At 40.4% G+C, this 17,959-nt stretch overlaps 5 protein-coding genes across 9 annotated transcripts in view; 2 read left to right on the top strand and 3 right to left on the bottom strand.

Annotated features, from left to right (window-relative positions):
- Positions 1-799: 799 nt before the first annotated feature.
- On the bottom strand, positions 800-4,110 carry Teh2 (tipE homolog 2 phospholipid transfer protein). 2 transcript variants are annotated; one of them, XM_030385632.2, is made up of 5 exons: positions 3,851-4,110; positions 3,494-3,689; positions 3,264-3,437; positions 2,966-3,202; positions 800-2,615 (listed from the first exon to the last, which is right to left on the bottom strand). In XM_030385632.2, exons 1-5 carry the CDS (start codon positions 4,092-4,094, stop codon positions 2,558-2,560), a joined length of 909 nt encoding a protein of 302 aa, XP_030241492.1. In that variant the 5' UTR covers positions 4,095-4,110; the 3' UTR covers positions 800-2,557. The 2 variants fall into 2 exon arrangements, with proteins under 2 accessions (XP_030241492.1, XP_030241493.1); XM_030385633.2 differs by having other exon boundaries at positions 800-1,361.
- A 237-nt stretch (positions 4,111-4,347) lies between these two features.
- Teh3 (tipE homolog 3 phospholipid transfer protein) lies at positions 4,348-7,848 on the bottom strand. Of its 2 annotated transcripts, none has more exons than XR_003980300.2 (2): positions 5,501-7,848; positions 4,348-5,145 (listed from the first exon to the last, which is right to left on the bottom strand). XR_003980300.2 is itself a non-coding variant. In XM_018102643.3 (2 exons), exon 1 carries the CDS (start codon positions 6,957-6,959, stop codon positions 5,613-5,615), a length of 1,347 nt encoding a protein of 448 aa, XP_017958132.2. In that variant the 5' UTR covers positions 6,960-7,837; the 3' UTR covers positions 4,348-5,145; positions 5,603-5,612. The 2 variants fall into 2 exon arrangements, 1 of the variants encoding a protein (XP_017958132.2); XM_018102643.3 differs by having other exon boundaries at positions 5,603-7,837.
- Positions 7,849-7,928: 80 nt separating this feature from the next.
- On the bottom strand, positions 7,929-8,487 carry VhaM9.7-c (Vacuolar H[+] ATPase M9.7 subunit c). The gene has a single exon (XM_030385637.2). The coding sequence runs from the start codon at positions 8,344-8,346 to the stop codon at positions 8,089-8,091; it is 258 nt and encodes an 85-aa protein (XP_030241497.1). The 5' UTR covers positions 8,347-8,487; the 3' UTR covers positions 7,929-8,088.
- Positions 8,488-9,964: 1,477 nt separating this feature from the next.
- Positions 9,965-14,918, top strand: tipE (temperature-induced paralytic E). 2 transcript variants are annotated; one of them, XM_089259140.1, is made up of 3 exons: positions 9,965-10,111; positions 11,394-13,921; positions 14,152-14,918. In XM_089259140.1, exons 2-3 carry the CDS (start codon positions 12,615-12,617, stop codon positions 14,213-14,215), a joined length of 1,371 nt encoding a protein of 456 aa, XP_089115266.1. In that variant the 5' UTR covers positions 9,965-10,111; positions 11,394-12,614; the 3' UTR covers positions 14,216-14,918. The 2 variants fall into 2 exon arrangements, with proteins under 2 accessions (XP_089115266.1, XP_030241489.1); XM_030385629.2 differs by having other exon boundaries at positions 11,202-13,921.
- A 1,282-nt stretch (positions 14,919-16,200) lies between these two features.
- Positions 16,201-17,959, top strand: part of LOC108650958 (neurobeachin-like protein 1) — a 33,487-nt gene continuing 31,728 nt past the window's right edge. For both annotated transcript variants that reach the window (XM_089259146.1, XM_089259145.1), the window contains exons 1-4: positions 16,201-16,574; positions 16,832-17,185; positions 17,252-17,438; positions 17,513-17,601. In XM_089259146.1, the coding sequence (XP_089115272.1) occupies positions 16,524-16,574; positions 16,832-17,185; positions 17,252-17,438; positions 17,513-17,601 (681 nt within the window). In that variant the 5' untranslated portion in view covers positions 16,201-16,523. The remainder of the gene's footprint in view (positions 16,575-16,831; positions 17,186-17,251; positions 17,439-17,512; positions 17,602-17,959) is intronic.

Genomic DNA, 17,959 nt, shown 5'->3' with positions numbered 1-17,959 from the left:
CTTGCAACTGACTGAAGCAGAGGCCGTGCCCGTGTGCCTGTGCGTCCTGGCGTTGTCCTGTTTTTTAGCCAGGGCTGCTGAAAGCATACTTTTACTTTCGAAAGCGAAAGCGAAAGTAAAAGTATGCCAAAACAAACCCTTGGCCCACCGCCCTCCCTAGCCCCAACGCCTGCGCAGAGCAAAAGCTTTTGCTCTCACTCTCTCTTCGACTCTCTCTCTCTCTCGTTTCAAATAAAAGTCTCTCTTTATGGTTTTTTAGTTAATTTGTTTATTTGTAATTAGGCCGTTAGCTTTTTGTTGTTTTGTTAAATTTGTTTATTTGATAAAGACATGTTAAGTAAAAAATGTTTTTTGAAATATTTGTCGGATTTTTTTGCTTTTGGTTTGATTTTAAAAAATTCTCATAAGCAACGTGCGTTATATATCGGTACTGCTATTAAGCTATATATATACACTATATATATATATACATATGTGTATATATAGATATATGCATATATATATTTATATATATTTGTTATATATTTCCATTAAATGTTTCATTATTATATTGTATTTTTGTTTTGTTTTGTTTTTTACATAAGTTTTTTAAAACTATTTCAAAATGTTGCAAATTGTGAATTTGAATGATTGTGGAATATACATATACATATATATATGTCATATATATTTGGTTCCGATTTCTGTGGTGTGTGTCTGAGTTCATGTAGCTCTAATCTATAGAACTCTAAGCCCAGTTTGTTTCAACTAGGTTTACAATCATTTGATTTTCAAGGTTTTACGAATTCCTTTTACTTAATTTTGTTTGTTTTTATTTTTTTATGACTACTATCACAATTCTTTTTTGAAAACAAGCATCTTATTTATTTTTGTGTAGAAATTTGAGTTTTATCTAATGGATCTATATATATATATATTATGGAAATGGCGGAGCATCGAGAAGCGTTACAAAAAATAAGCGAAAATTTGTTAAAACTCAAATACTAGTTGAAAGAGTTCTTATATAGTAAATATATATATATATATATATATATATGTATATATAAAGCATATCAAGTTCTACAAATTGAAAAGTTCTTAACAAAATTAGTTAGAAAAATTTGTTTGGTTTTGTTAATGCTCCGCTATAAGTAAAGGTGTCCTATATAATAATGGCAGATGGTTTTTCTCTTTATATAGTATATATATAAGCTATTTGTATGTTTGTGTTTGTCCGTGTGTGTGTGTGTATTGGTATAGACTACATAGTTAATTAGCTATTTGTTTAAGGAGTTTTTGTTTGTTGGTTTTGTTTAACTAATTTGTATTATTTTTGCTAGTATTCCATTTCATCATCTTCATCACTGTGACACAGAAGTTTGCTAAAAGAATCGATTGGAATCGTAAAGCTATATAGATCAAATGCTAGGTTGATTCAGTTAACAAATAAGTCAAAACATGCCAGAGGGTTGGTTCTAAATGTGTGTGTGTGTGTGTGTGGTAGGCCTATAATATCTACACTCAGAGAAAACGGCAGCGGACATAATTTTCCTATTGAAATATATCTAACTAAGAAACTTGGTTCTAGAGCCTTTGTTTTCGTCTAAACGTTTATTAATAATTTTATGAACTTTTAAAGCTTTACTAGGCTGGGAAATTCTATTTTATGCAAATATTTAAAATAAAAAAACTTCAAGTAATGCTAGTGAAGAACTCAAAACAAAATTTAGAAACAATTAATAGTTCTAAAAGTACATTTGAAACTACTTAAATAGTGTAAAATTTCAATCTTAGATGTCACCCTATTTGTTTTTTTAAGCCATCTTTTAACTAAATAGCTCAATTTGGATTATCCAAAAAAAATATAACACTGAAGTTTGAGCTCAGGGAATTACAGTTAATTTCACACATTTTGCTGCACATTTTAGGCATATTTTCTCCGAGTGTATTTAGCTTAAGGTAAAACATGCATAAATGATAGACATAGAACTAGCAAATATATTACTAAATCATGCTCGTTTATATATTTTAAGATTTTTAAATACAATTTGTATATATAAATTTTAATTTCATTTACTTTTTTTGTTGGTCGAATTAGAACTGAGCTTTGTATAGTGAATATTGTTTTAAGCCTGGACTAGTGCAGAATTTCTTTTATTTTAGGTAATACTTGAAAGTATGTGAAACATATTTGTATACATAAATATGTATGTATGTACTTTATAGTTGCTAATATGTATTTTTCGGTTTTGTGCTCTGTTAGTTTAGAAGAAAAAGTCTTGTAGAGAGTTGAAAAAATGGGTCTAACTAAACGCCCTTGAGGTGTATTTGGTAATATTCATACAATATGGTGGCTTAGCTTGAAGCTGAGATCAACAAGAAAATATATTTGCTAAGGACACTTCAGAGTAACTTTTTGAAAGCATTTTTGCTTTTACTTTTGCTGTTTGCATTGGGTGTACTGAGCGTGCTGAGATTTGTTTTTGGTTACATAGAGCTTTTCTTAGATTTAGTTTATTTGTTTGTAGTCCTACTTCAATTTCATTTTCAAAATTCAGGCACTGTCGCTTTTAGTTATTCAAAATACATTCAAAGTTAAGGACTTTTCCGTATTACATTTCATGCAGTTAACGATCCTGTAAATAATTTTACAAAGAGAAAAGAAAGAAAGAAAGAGAAGGAGAGAGAAAAGAAAGAAACACGTAAAAGGCATGAAAACAATCCGGTGAATGGGGAACATAAAATTGGATAAACGAGTCTTACAATTGTTGTTTCACAAACTTAGGATAAGTTAGGGTTATAGCGGCCAATATAGTAGAGTTTAACATGTACAATCGATAACGATAACGATAACTTTTGACAATTCCAAATACAAGGCACAATGGATTATTATATAAATTTATGGATGTGTGAGAGTGTGTTGTTAGGGAGTAGTACTACAATACAATACGGGGGATTTAGTCTGTTTGGTTTAAATGAGACTCACTCTTCCTTGGTTGGAAACTTTTCGGCATAAACACGCGATGACTTATTGCACGCCTTCTCACAGCAGGGGCAATACCAATAGCTCAAGACACCAATCGAAATGGCAAATAGAACATTTGGTATGATCAGCGAGAGCACCAGATGGTAGAGATTGTTCTCCCATGAGTAACGCCCGATGACCACCTCCGGATAGGCGCGACTATAGTAGCAGGGAAAAGGCTCGCCAATGTGATTGAAGCTGGTGATAAGAGAAGAATAAATCAGTCTCCTCTGAGGCAAATAGCTGAAGGTTAACGTACCCATATTGTCTGGCGAAAACGCTGCAATTGGTTGTCGGCGGATAGCCGCAGCCCTCGGAGTTGATTAAGAACTTTGTGTAGCTAACGTCCCAATTGACGCGCTCCAAGTCTCGAGGATTGCGCTCCCATTCGCTAAAGGGTATTCGCGTATAGTTGACAAACAACTGATGGCACCTGCTCGAATGAAAGATTGAATGACTTGATCAATATCCAAATTTATATATACTTACTTGGTGAGTGATGAGGTGCAGCCCTCGCGACACGAACTCCAGCTGCAATTCTTAATGCCCTCCGCATAGATGTGATCGATGACAACGCAAGTCACCGGCACCGGATCGTAGTCGGCAATGATTGTTGAAATTGCGGGATCCACAACAAAGGGTATCAGGAAGAGAAATGTGAATACCGACAAAATGGCAGTCGTACCTAAAGACAAAGACAGAATACGAATTAGTTAAGGTATGAAGGAACAAGAAGTGGGAAAGATAAGTGAACACAGTACAACTTAAGGAAGGAAATACAATAATAGAAGGGACAACGGAAGGATATATGGAGGATTACACTAGTAAAAGTAAAGAAGAACTTACCAAGGCACACGGAGGTGTAGAACTTCGCCTTCTCGAGTATGGTATCGATTTCGATCTCCTCTCGCTTGGCTTTAATCGCATCGACGCATCCGCTGCCTGGTCTGACGGGTCCATGCGATTGACACGAGGATCGGCCCGAACGGCTGCTGCTCAGGCTCATTTTGCTGGCCGAGAGCGTTTGCGCCGACAGCGTCGGAGACGTTGGCATCGATGTGGTGGTCGTCAATGTGGAGCTCTTCTTCATGATTGCTTATGTCTGTCTGTCTGTATGTGTGTGTGTGTGTGTGGATAAAAGATTTTTCCTATTTTTTGAGTATTCTATCTCTAAAAGCCTTAAAAATGAACACGCTAACGTTTGCTGCTCGCTAAGCCTACAACAATAAATAACTTTTTGCCAAGAGCTTTTCCTCTCTGCGCTCTGCTTCTCGATTTCCAATTTTCCTCAAGTTTCTCTCTGCTGCGCTTATTTTCTTCTTTCGAAATGGATATTTTATTGATTTATTAGGTTTAATCTAAGTTTTCTTTTTATTTTTGTTTTGTTAAAATTGCGTTGGATTTGTTAATTTTTATCTAAATTTGTTTGTTTTTTACGTAGTTAATTTAGTTTAAGGTTAACTTCTTCTTCGTTTTGTTATTTAATAAATCTTCTTAGTTTTGATCACGCATCCCTCCAAACCGTTTGACCATTTGCTGAATTTTGTTTGCCTGCTCCTAAGGGCTGATTCTAGTTCCATCTGTGAGTGTGTGTGCGTATCAGTGTGTGTGTGTGGGTATTTGATGCTTGTGTGTGTGTGAGTGCATTGAAGGTATTCCCTATAGATGTTGTTGTTGAATTTCTTCTTCTTTACTTAACTTAAAGTTAAAGCATCAATCAATCCAACCAGGCCATGCCCAACGCTAATTACTCTCAGTAGATGGCGCGCCCTTCTAGCCTATCCCCAAAAATAAATAGTAAATCGAATTGAAATATAGAAATTATACTAATATTGTCCTCTCTTCTTCGGTTCTTTGTGTTCGTAACTCGAGAATTGTTCACGTGCCTCGCATGTGGTGTATATAGATATATCTCTATAGGTATGTATAGAGTTATTATATAGTTTTTCGTTTCGTTTTTGTGTTTGCTGTTAGCTCAGGAGTGTCCTTTAGCAAGCTGCGCTCAGGTGTGTGGTCTGTTAGTAGTTCGATGGAAGGATTACAAAGTGTTACTCGATTGTTTACTATGCCCAACTCCATTTATTGCAATGCGAAGACGCCAGTCTGATGAACCGGACTGTCTTCCTGGAGCAGAGGAATGCCTGCAAAGATACACAAAAAGAGATGCGATTTGAAGAGCAAATACAAATAAGTTTTTCAAGACTCTGATCTATGAGTTCCTATGAGGGGTTGGGGAGTGTTTGAGAAAGATGTTTTCCGATTTCTCTTTAAGCAGATCTGAAAACGTCTTCAGGAATTAATAGTACGACATTCTCGTGAACCTATTTTTATAAGAGGTGTTTGATAGGTCTTAATTCTAGGATTTCTATGTTTGTGAGATTGCGCCTAAGTCTAAATCTAAACGCATTAACGCTACTCGAGCACAGGTTCGCTATAGTGTGTCGCCTAGAGTTGGATCCACTACGAGGTGAACAAGTAACAGTTCATTCGATTTACCCATCGTTTGTCAATTAGGCAATGCAATTTTCCGACGTAGCACAGTTGGCCTAAGTGTGTGTGATTACCCTAGTTAGAAGAGGCTCTTTATGTAAAGCTTACGTGACGGATCTCATAGGGCCATGACTTCATCGCCACCGCCTCCACCCATGTCGCCGTTGGTCGGTGCGCCGACGTTGTTCTTGGATAGTATGGTGTCCGTGTCGACGCAGCCCTTGAACCGCATCTTGGCATCGTCGCCGACATAGACGGTGCGCTGGCACAGCAGCAGCACCGAGCAGGATACCACGAACAGCACCGACGGCACCACCGACGCGAACACGAACTGGCGATAGGTGACCTCCAGATCGAACCGGGCCACAACAATATCCTTCTTCGACGGCGAATAGAAGCAGGGGAAGCGTGCGCGCGCATTGTGATCGCTGCCATCCCGGCCGAACACCTTCAGGAACTCCTTGCACTCATCCATGAGAGTGTTGACACATCCCTCCAAATTGATCATCAGCTTCGATTCGTTCGATATGGTCAAGTCGACATCGGGCGGAGCTATCTCCGGCACCGGCGTCGCCACCGACACATGCAAATGACTGAGATATGTAAAATTGGTCAAGTCACTGAGCATGTTGTGCTCCAGCGTCGATCCGTTGATGCAGTCTACGGCATCCACTCGGTCTGAGGTGTTCTTGATGAAGTAGCACGATGTCATGGCCACGTTGTCGCTCGACTCATTCCACACTTCCTCCAAGGTCTCCGCATTGATGGCATTCTGGCACTGCGATAGGTAAACCTTGTCCCCGCTGAGCACCACCACGTTCTTGTTCCGGGTGGGTATATCCACGCAACGTCTATCGCAGTTGTATGGCGTGCGTATCTTGCGGCAGGTGCCGCGGCTGCACGAGAACAAGCCGCTGATGTCCATGCAGTTGATCTTGCCTCGTCGCCCGGAACACTTGACCGGAGCATCGCTGTTGTGGAACACACACTCAAAGGCGTCCGTTATGTTCAGGCACTGCCCGGCGGTGCAGTTGAAGGTGCCAGTGAGATTCTTGCACTCGTCGTTGATGCAGCGCGCCTTGTCCGCGCGATCCTGATCGATGCCGTAGCACGTCTTGTTCGCCGAGTTCGTGCAGTTCTGGAACGTGAGATTCGTGCCGTTGCTGCGCAGGTTCACATAGATCTGAATGCAGGCACCGGAGGTTTTGCTCAGACACCACTCGCCGCAGCTGCCCCACTCGCAGCCCTCCTTGTTGACGGCACGCGTGGTGGTGCACATGACGGGTGTCGGATCGATGCCACTCTTGAAGGCACGCGTCGACGGCATATAGATGGCGACGGTCAGGTAGACCAACGCCACGGAGCTGAGGACGAGCGTCATTTGGCATATACAAATTGTGCCACAGATGCGATTGTCCTGTGGCGGCACAATCAGCTCCTCGCTGGGCACTTTCTTCTTGCCCATGACTGTAGCTGCGCTTTACTCTACGTTAATCTCGGCCACAATGTTGTCACACTATCTATCCTTCTCTCTCTCTCCCTCTCGCGCGCCCGCTCGTTCGCTCTCTGTTACTCTCGCTTATGCTAATGCCTCGCGTGCTTGGCCAATTAGTTGCTCTTCATCTTGGCCTGACCTATCGATTCGCCTTTGCTGTGTGTGTGTCCGTTATATAACCAGATTTAAAGCTCGCGTGTAATACGCTTGGATTTTACGTCTTTACTATTTTTTTTTTCCTGCAGTTTGCTTAAATTTTACACAATTTGAATCTATTATCGATTTTTAGTGACATAAAAGTTTAGTGCGAAAATCTTTCGCTTCTCTTTTTTTTTTTTTTTTGTTTCTTTAACTGTAACTTGTAACTAGATTAACAACTTAATCATTAGTAATTAACTATTAAATAGATAGTTTTTGCTTTTTGCTAATATTCGATTTTAGTTGTAGCAGCTGTGGCATTGCTTTGGCTTTTTTCTTTTATTAATTTCTGCTGCTGCCTTTTGGGAACCTCGCCTCGCTTCGCTTTGCACACTTTTCGCACTGAATCGCTGCTGCTGCTGCTGCTGCTAGTGCAGTTCGTATTTTCTCTCAATTGCCGTCGTCGCCATCCTGACCGCCGACAACATGCCGCCAGCTTCAGCCTTGCTCTCATCTGTCTCTCTCTCAGGCTCTTTCAACAAATCAAAGCGCTGCGCGCGCATTTTCTATTAACAAAAAATCAATAATCCGCATTCCAAAGCCCTTGCGCTCTCTCCTGACCCTCTCTTGCGTTGCACTCGCCCGTTGTCTCTCCGCTGCCAGCTGCTGCTTTCATTGATTAAACTGAAGCGTGACTGAAACACATGCCACGCCTCCATCTGCTCTCTGCGGCCTCTCGGACGAATGCAGAGCAGGGTCAGCAAGGTGGGCGTTTGTGACGTCCGACTCTATTAATGTGTGTTTACATTGTGTATAAATATATTTATATATTTACTCTACAATTTGCGCTGGAATGCACAAAGTTAACAAATGTAGTATAATTAATGTATACATATATAAAAAGATTAGAGATTTAATACGATTATTCATGCTACTCCCGCTCCACATGATCCTCCTTTCGTTAGCCCTCCTTGATGGGCATGTCCCAGGAGTCTGCTATAATCTGTATGGCACGCCGACTGAGTCTCGGTCCGATGAGTGGATTCATTTGTGCCATGTAGCAGCACAGCCAGAAGAGCCAACAGCAGCCTGCGGTTAGCATTAGGATACATTGAATCAGCTTTCTTTGCGGTCCATGGGGCGTAATGATCGAGCCGCCAATGCCAACGGCGGCCCACAGAGAGGTAAAGAATAGTATAGGCAGTACGGCGGCGCCCATGCTTCAATATTTGTTGGGCACTTAAATTTGTGCAAACTGACGACCAACTTCAGGCAAATTACACTTGTTGGCTTTGTTAAATATTTCTTTTTGTCTGACTTGCGATTGTTGTTAAAACTATCGATATATTCCCTTAACGAAAGCAACACTGCTAATAAATAAATAAACGCAGCGCTGCCAACTTGCCGCAAAGTAGCCATACAATGGGCGCTAAATTTGATTTAGCGGAATTTGTTTGCTCATTGACATTTCTTTGGATATAAAAGTTGAGCTATAAATAACTTACTATTTATTCTACAAGCACTTAGAGACGACGCTAAATTATATATATCTATATTTAATATAAATATCTATATATACACCATTATTTATATATGTATAAAAGGGAAAACCCCCTTCATTTATTCTATAAAAAACTTCTATATGACGCACACTGTAACACATGAAAGTTGATTAAATTTACTCACAGTTTATGGCCTATTTATAATTTTAATTTAACACTTGGCCAACGACTTGTCGAGCATGAAGCTTTTACAAAATTGATTTAACATACTCTATGGGGAATAATATCCTTTTCCCTTCCGCTTGCCTTCGAGAAGGGCCTTCGTTTGTTGACTTACCAGCTAAAGTGGCAACTAATAGTCCAGTTGCTAGCTTAGCTGGCTATAAAATATTCACAATAATAAGTTTTCCTTCCGCTTTTCCAACTGTTCTCCATTGAATAATCAATGGCAACTGTTATTGAGGAATTTCACAAGTGTTTGATTGAGGCGATGTTACTTATTGTTTGGGTGAAACGTCGAATGCGCTGCTAAGTAGGCAACACTTCTTGCATATCAAAAAGAAGGTCAATTGCATTTTCTTCTACTTTCATTTCTTTATGTTCTTTAAGTTTTCTTTTCTTAGAATATGATTCGTTACTCACATGTACAAAGTTGTGGGTGTTCCATGTATTGAGGTTTATTTACGTTCACACACACACACACACACACGCTGGCGCATATACTGAAAGGAGCACATGCGACACACGCACACGTATCACTCACAAGCACATACACACGCACACGTAAAGGAGTTTCATAATGGAAATGCAGCACAATTTTTATTATTTTAATATTGCTTAATATAAGTTTGTTAACTTTGAACGCAGTTTTGTTGTTTCTTATTTATTGTAAGGCAGCAAATTTGATTTGATTCGACAATTTTCCTTAGTGATTTTCCAAACAGATGAATACTTTCAGTGTGACGTGCACGGCTCGCGGCTCACATTTTTTCCCTGCTGTTTACGCCACAAAAATATTCTGACATTTCTTCCAACCGAGAGAGCAGCTGTCGCTGGGCGTGCGCACGCGCCTGACTATTCCTGTCTTTACGTCATCCATTGGGGTGGCCGCCACTGTTGCTGCTGCTACGGCTGCAAGCTTTGCATGTGAGAGAGAGCTTTCATGTTGGGCTGGCAACGATTCTCGCTGAGCCTCTACGAATTGTTTGGCTCGGCGGTTGCAAAGCTTGCCAGCTGTCGCGCATGCCGCACGCCTTCTCGGTGTGTGTGTTTGTGGGTGTGTGCGTGTTCTAGTGTAGCGCAGCGCAAAAGCTCAGCTCGTGCTGGAGCTCAGCCAGCGTTCAGCTGCAGCGACGCCAGCAGTGGCAGTCCTTTCGGTGAAGAGTTCAGCCGTCGTCGTTGTCGCTTGTCTCGTTGTCTCCGCCATTTATTGCCGTCGCCTCTTTGTCGGTCGGTCCGAGGCTCTAGCGAAAATGACAAAAAGTGAATATGCTTGAGTATTCGTGTTTGTGTTTGTGTGTGTGTGAGTGTGCGTGTGCGTTGTTTTCTTTTTATATATTTTGAACTTTTGACCCGTACGCGCAATCAGGTCATTAAAAATTGTTTCGAAATACTGTAAATGAGCTCAGGTTCCGTTTGTTTTCTGCTGATTGAAAATGCGTAACCGTAACCTGAACCTTGAGTAAACAGCTACACACGCACACTCCACTGCTGTGTGTCACCGTGTGTGTGCGTGCGACGTCACAGTGACCAGGCGAGACACTCGTGGCTTAATGTGTTAACCACAACAATGTCATTGGGCAATGTTTGTCATAAAAGAACAGAATTAACCAAACCACACTCGACTTTCTCTTGGCCACCATTTTAATCGGTTGCCCATTTGCCTGCTTACCTGTTTTTTTTTTTTTTTTGGCTGGGCTCGAATTGAATCACAAAACGCAAATGAAAAATCGTTTCGTGCAAAGCACGAGGAGTCGCCAAGGCGCCCCCCACTCGCCATGTGCCCCGCTCGCTCAACGAGTCACTGCCATGCCGCATAATATTGTTTGGCATGGTGTCGGCACCTCTCTCCGTCTCCGTATCCCTCTTTCTCTTACTCTATCTCTATCTCATTCACTCTCTGGCCTGCGTGCCAAATGAATTGAAAATTACATGCGGCTCCAATTTTTATATACATATGTAGTTTTTTGCACACCCCACTCAACCTATGCAGACGACACCGTTTCTGGAGAGCTACAGGCAACTCCATTGAAGTAGTGTTATTAGTGCCGCCCATGTGAGCTCATTGTCGCCAGTTGTTGGCAACACTTGCTTTCCTTACCTTCCTCACTCTTCTTGCCCACACTATGGCCTCGCCTGCAGCAGCAGCTGCTGCTGCTCGGCGGCATATTTCCGTTTCGTAATACAACGGCACACGAGCGTCTCAGTGCTGTGCCCCTGCAGACTTCAGTCAACAGTACCGCTAAGAATAACAAGCACAGCCCAAATAGCATTTAAATGTACATTCACACGCATACATATATGCATACATATATATTTACAAAGATATGTATATACATATATATCTGTATAGTTATGCACACAATCGTGGTTACATAAAAATAACAAGCCAATGAAAATGCCAACGCGTTTAATATAAAAAAAAACCAACAAGAAAAAGCGAACAAACTATTTTTAAAGCTTTTTTACAAGTGTAAATTAAGCATGAACGCGTCTAACGGCATTTTTAACTCAACCCCCTTTACCAAATGCTTGCTACGCACAGTGTTCCAGCTGCACGTGGCCGCACGAATAGTGTAAGAAAGCGCAAAGGACAAAGCACAGAGCGAAGAGCGCAGTGAATTAAATGAAGAAAAAAGGCGAAAGAGGAAATAAGTGAAATAATTGCAGAAGAAAAAACAACATTTGTCCGTCCAGCATTATTTTATTTTGCTCCAAATGAAAAGCAACAAAACAAAAGCAACAACAAATGAACTAAATAGCTAAAAGCTAAACAGCGTCGACAACAGCAACAATAGCAACAACAGCGGGAAGAGTGAGAAGCCGTTACTCAAAATTGGGCATAGGCAAACACACACACACTTATACACGCGTAAACGAACATACACACACACAGACGCCCGCACGTACACATATGCGCAGCCTTTTGCCGCAGTCATAAAATAATCAAGCAAAGCCAAAGAGGAGAGGGTAGAGCAGAAGATAGAGGCGAGGAGCTGCTGCTGTCAAAGCAAAGCAGAGCAGCAAAACGACTGCAACGTCGAATGCTGCTGACGAAACATCTCCGCTGGGACGCATAAAGCAATTAGCAAAGGTTGACAGCACACGCACACCTATATACAGCCAAGGCAGTGTAATAGTGTGTGTGTGTATGGGCCGCTGGTCAGGATTTGCAGAGTATCCAATGACGGGTAACATGCGTGCTGTGTCGCATCCCTGGATTGTATTTAGACTAATTGCGCACAACAATAACAACCACAACAAGAACAATATCAAGAGCAACAACAACAAATATTGCAGGCAAAATGCTGCTGCTGCTCCACCTGCTCAGCAGCGGCTACTGCTGTGATGAGAGCTGAAGAGGAAGCAATGGAGAGGCAACAACGACAGCAACTGAAAAAGCAAAAGCAAAAACGTAACACGTACTCGACTCGCCCTGTGATATAACTGCACCGTAGTTGTAACTGTTTAAATCTTAGCTCATAGTTATCGCTAATCGATAAATAGCTTAAGCTAAGCAGCGCCAGGCAACACTTGGATTAAAGCTGACTGCGCGTGCACTCAGTAATTTAAATAAATCTATATAAATAATTAGAAGTAATTAAGCAAATATATATAATTATACATCACACACTTTGCCTGCCTGCCCTCCCCTCTCTCGCGCTCCAATAACTTTTTGCTGCCTGCCTGCCCGCCAGACCTTGCGCCATTTGAGTGTAACTAGACCGGATATCGATAGGGATTAATCGTTTGAGACAGCCACAGTATGGGAGATGAGCACGAGAAACGTACCACCAAGGAGAAGCTGCTCTTCTATACGACGGCATTTTTTATACTCCTCGGCACGTTTAGCCTGTTCGCGTTTCTGTTTCTGGTTCCGTTCGTGATTGAGCCGGCCTTCACGACGATCTTCATGCAGTTTGAAGAGGTGCCGGCGCTGTGTGAGACCTACGACACGGAAATCTACTTTGGGGCCAAGAACTGCTCGTGGTCGTCATGCCGTGAGGGCTGCACCAAGGACATCTACACGTGCACACAGATTCGCGTCAATTATCGCCTCAATCTCTACAATTTCACGGACGAGTTCAACTTCACGGAATATCACATCAATTTACGTGAAGCCGAACGTATTCTACCGCCCGTGAAGCGCACGGACCGCTACGAACGTGCTTTGAGGGACTACGAGTACGATGGTCTTGTTGGGAATAGCATTGACATGGATGTGGACAGCACCGGATCCATGGCCACGAATCAATTCGAACAGATGAAGTTTGGTGATGCCGATGGCTCCAATGGCTATTTGATAGAGGATTCGGAATCGGATACAGATGAAGCTGTAAACACAATGATCACTGGCGAGCGACGCCCTTTTGACGAGATCTCAGAGCTGAACGAGGGGCTCATGGGCCTCAATTCAACCTATTATTATGTGGGCGCCCGCTTGTTTCCCAATGTCAAGGGCTGTGGATATCCGCCCATGCTGAACTGCACGATTTGGCTAAAGCGCTATATGAGGATCGGAATTAAGTTTCCCTGCTACTACTCAAAGGTGGATCCCAGTTTGGTGATCAGCGATCTAGATTATTGGCAGAATACGCTGAACTTGGTCTACTCGATGGCCATACCCATTCCATCGTTCATCATTTCGGTCATCTATCTGACCTATGCCTACTTTAAGATCTATAATGAGGATGAGGAGACGGCGCCGCTCGACAAGAACGCCGAGGACATGGACATCGATGATATCGATGCTGTTGATGATAGCGATGGAGCAGTTTTGGCTGACAATGCAGCTGGCAGTCAGATTGTTAACATGGACTCCACGACCAATGATAGCTGCCTGGAGGGTGTCCTGCCCAATGGTGGGCCCGGCATGACCAGGTGCATATCACAGGGTGGCTCGATAACCACTCAATCCGGCCACTACATCGCGCAATCTCCGGCGGGCTCACAAATGACGCCCAACTCGGAGATCAATTCGTTCGGCCATCAACTGAAGGTGCAAATGGCCGATGAATTGTCCAGAGATTCGCTAGAAAATGGCGTCCTCTCCACATCTAACTCAGTGCAAGGGTAAGCTATGCTAATGCATTTTTTGAATCATGAAACTATTTTGTTTTGCTCAGCTTTTCATTGATTCAATGATAGGGTTAATTGATCAGGTTCTGCAGATCACTTAAAAGGCTCGTGTTTAAACTGGTTCGCTGTACTTAATACTAAATGAATTGGTTCGGCTCATGAGCCGTATATATATAATTCATAGAGTGCTTTTAATTCACTGTTTCTATTTTGTCTAATTTCAGAAACTTGAGCAAGACGATGACGACGAGTATCTCAACTCCCCCTGGGCCGACAGCGGCAGTCTGAAACGTCAGGCGCATGGTCTGGAAAATGTTAGATTCCGATTCGGAAAATGAACCGCTGCTCGACTAGCGGTTCCATGCAGCAAGCAAAAACCAAAAACCAAAGTATTTCTACCCAAAACAATCGATTAACAATGCATGTAAATGCGAAACGAACCTGAATACCTTCAGAGCTGTTAGAGACACACTTAAAACTATGATATAGACATATACATATGTATATATAGATATACATATATATATATATTTACCTTATGAATCACTGAACACTCACGCAACTGCAGTTATATAATACTTTTATGATGATCGAACGATAATATTTTCAAATAAGCTTTCAAAAAATATATACATACACTCACACTTAACAATTTCAAAATTAACGGTACATTCGTAGCATTCACTATATGAATAATGAATAATGAATATTATGAATATGCAACAAAGAGAAATACAGAAGCACAGAAGCTTAACAAAAGAAAAAGAAGAGAAAGAAAAAGGAGAAATGGAAGGAATGTTGATTGGAAGGATGCTGATCGAAAGCACTGTTAATGGAGGAAAATCAGTATGATGTTTTGTGGGGGAATGCTGTACGTAAGCAGCGTTACTTTAATTGGTACAAATACAATAACAACAAAAACCACTTGAAGACAGATTTAAGATGAAGTACTATATATACCTATATACCTAAAACAAAATAAGCAAGAAAAGGCAAAGTATAATACTTATACACAATACATATACACAAAGAATAAAAATATTTACTTGAATTATTTTTCTATTCGCAACAATCGATACCAAAAAGCAAAGCAAAATAAAAATCTAAAAAAAAAAAAAAAAAATTAAAACTAAAACAAGTCGCGCTGCATTTTCTTTATTTTCTTTTTAGACATCTGCTAAAATTAAAGATTTAAAGCAGCATTTTTTATTTTCAAATAACAACTAAATAAATATATTTAAAAAAACAGCCTAAGTATGTTTAAAATTGTATTTTAATTTACGATACAAATATCTATAATAATAATAATTGTTATCCTTCTAATCTTAATGCGGATAAAAACTCACAGCTTTAACTAACGGAAACAGAGGCATAAGATTTTTCTTCTACATATTAATTTTTATTAAGATTATATGAATATATATATACATATATATATATGTATGGATATATATATGGAAAATGATATTTATAGGATATTAAAAATAAAGACAAATGGTTCAAGCTATTCAATTACAACTTTTAAATATATATACTTATGCATTAAACAACAAAATCATAATAATTTAGAACTAAATATAATGTTTCCTTTTTTATATTAACAATGAAAAACCAAACCAAACCTAAAATGCAAGAAAAAAAAAACCCAAAAAAAAAAAAAAAAAAACTAATCGTAATATTTATAAAAATACAAAATAAAACCAATTGCGAATACTCTCAAAACACGTTGCCTAGGAAAATAGATGCATTTGCAACGGTACTTGCACCTATTGCGGATAATCTATCAAAGATAAGCAAAACTACACACTCACTCACACACACCACCACACATAGTTTGTCAACAGATATTTGCATGAACACCAAAAAGTGGTAAAACGATAAACAAAGCGCAACTACTAGCTAATATCATGTAAAAAATAAATAAAAACAAACAAATGCTACTAGAATTGAAAACAAAAAGCAAAACAAAAATCTCGAAATAAATACGCATTTAGCAGCCTACAAGCATATGCATTTTTAAACTTTTAGACAAGTTTCCTGTTGCAGCACTTAAAAACAAAAAGCATCAAACTTTCTAGGAGGAAACACTTCGCAAGAGTATATAATGGTGATTGGCGCAATACCAATTTGTGTTAGCGTCATAGTAAAATATTGCTTAGCATACAAACAGGCGTCAACATATTTTCAAATGGCTCACCTCTGTTAGTGCGGCATTTTCCAGCACTCAAGTTAAGCATATCGATAGCCGCCATAATAAGTCGATTAATCGCACTACAGTTGGCAACTCTAGAACAGCTGCTTATCAGCTGTGGCTTGCAGCACTCGCCGTGCAATGGAAAAAATTGCTATTTGACAAATGTTTGTTATTTTATAAAAGTGTTTGAAGCCAAAGTGCGCCCTCCTTACTATTGGCACAAAAAATAAGGAATTGCTGCTGTATTTAAGCAAGTGCAGTGGCTAATTTGTTTTCAACTATTTCTTGTTGCTGCCGCTGGCCCCTGGCTCTTCTTCTTCTCCTAGTAAACAATTTTTTTTTGTTGAGGCCGCTGATTGGAAAATAGTAACAAATGGTTTTTCAAAGCTGAACCGCACAAAAATGGACAACAAAAAAGATATTTACAACCTGTGGGTGCAATACACAACCAAGGTAAGCAATTGGAGGGATTCTGATTGGGATTAGTAGGCGGCTTTTGTTTTGTACTACCGTTGCTGCAGGCGGGGAAGGTGACGTGTTTTTTTTTTCGCTTATATTTCTTATTGTGAATTTGATTGCATTAATCACCGCAGAAAGTGACCGCGCCTTAATGGCCGTAGACAAACCAATATTTATTTTGCATGATTATATAATCACAGTCAGACTTAACTCTTGGCCCTTGCTTACACTCTTGTCACATTTCTCTGCAGAATGACGAAACGTATTTTCGTGAGTTTGTGGCACGGTTTGTAGACATTTGGCGCAGTCAACTGCAACTGGACTTTCAGTCTGAGCACTGTCCGCTATGGCACGAAGTGCAGCCAGACAGTGGACCACATCTTGGTCGGCTGCCCGACGAGCTGCTGCCCGCCATTGGCAAGTTCATCATCGTCGCGAGGGATAAGTGCGACACAGATAATCTAGATGAGCAGGGCATCGAACAGGTGGCCATACTGATTGACTGTCTGGTTATTGTTTGCCGGCATTTTGACAATATATTGGCCATAATTAAGTACGAGTACAAGCCCAATCTAATCGCCATACTTACAAAGGTGTTTGCCCAGGTAAGAGAACAACAAACCGAAACTGTTGCAAGATAAAACAGTTTACTTTCTGTATTTCCTGTTTAGCAAATGGAGCAGCCGCGCTCTTCGCTGGCAATGAGTCACCTGTTCCGCAGTTTTTCATCATTTCTGGAGGTCATGTACGATCCTTATCTAACTTGGCGCAGTTTTCTGCGCAACCAATTGGCAGATTATAGCCGATTGCCCTACAAGCCGCATGCGGTGCACGTAGAAATCGTGCCCTTTATCTATGGTCTGTTATTGTGCCCCGTTTATCTCAGTTGTTATTGGTATTTATGTATACTTTGTTTTTGTTTTGCCTTACAGATTGCTTTCAGAACGAATCGCTGCTGAAGTTTGCCGACATCGGCGAGAGTCTGCTGCATGTGCTGGGCGCCATTATCAGCGGCTCTCAGGTACAGCGTACAGAACTGAAGTTCTGTCACGGAATTAATCTATAAACCATCTAAATTAATTTTGTTATCTATTTATGATTGTCTTTAATTGAGCACACAAATTGTAGCCCGTCTGCACATTGGCCCACTCAAATATCATTTCGCTGCTTCGTAATTTTCATTCAAAATTGTCTTCTTGTTAATTATGCTATAAGCGAACTGTTATTATATATGTATTTATTTTGTTACTTTCTCTTAATGACCTATATTTTCTCTTCTTTCTGTTTCATCTGTTACTATATTCATGTGTAAATTGTAAAAATTTCCTGTAAATGATATTGAGCCTATTTAAATTAATATTAATTTATAGCACTTCGTC

This window comes from Drosophila navojoa, chromosome 4, assembly GCF_054131105.1.
Source record: "Drosophila navojoa isolate 15081-1374.11 chromosome 4, UAZ_NAV_1.0, whole genome shotgun sequence".
In the NCBI taxonomy this organism is placed as follows: domain Eukaryota; kingdom Metazoa; phylum Arthropoda; class Insecta; order Diptera; family Drosophilidae; genus Drosophila; species Drosophila navojoa.
The sequence above is the reverse complement of the archived record's forward strand: the minus strand, read 5'-3'. Positions and strand labels throughout refer to the sequence as shown.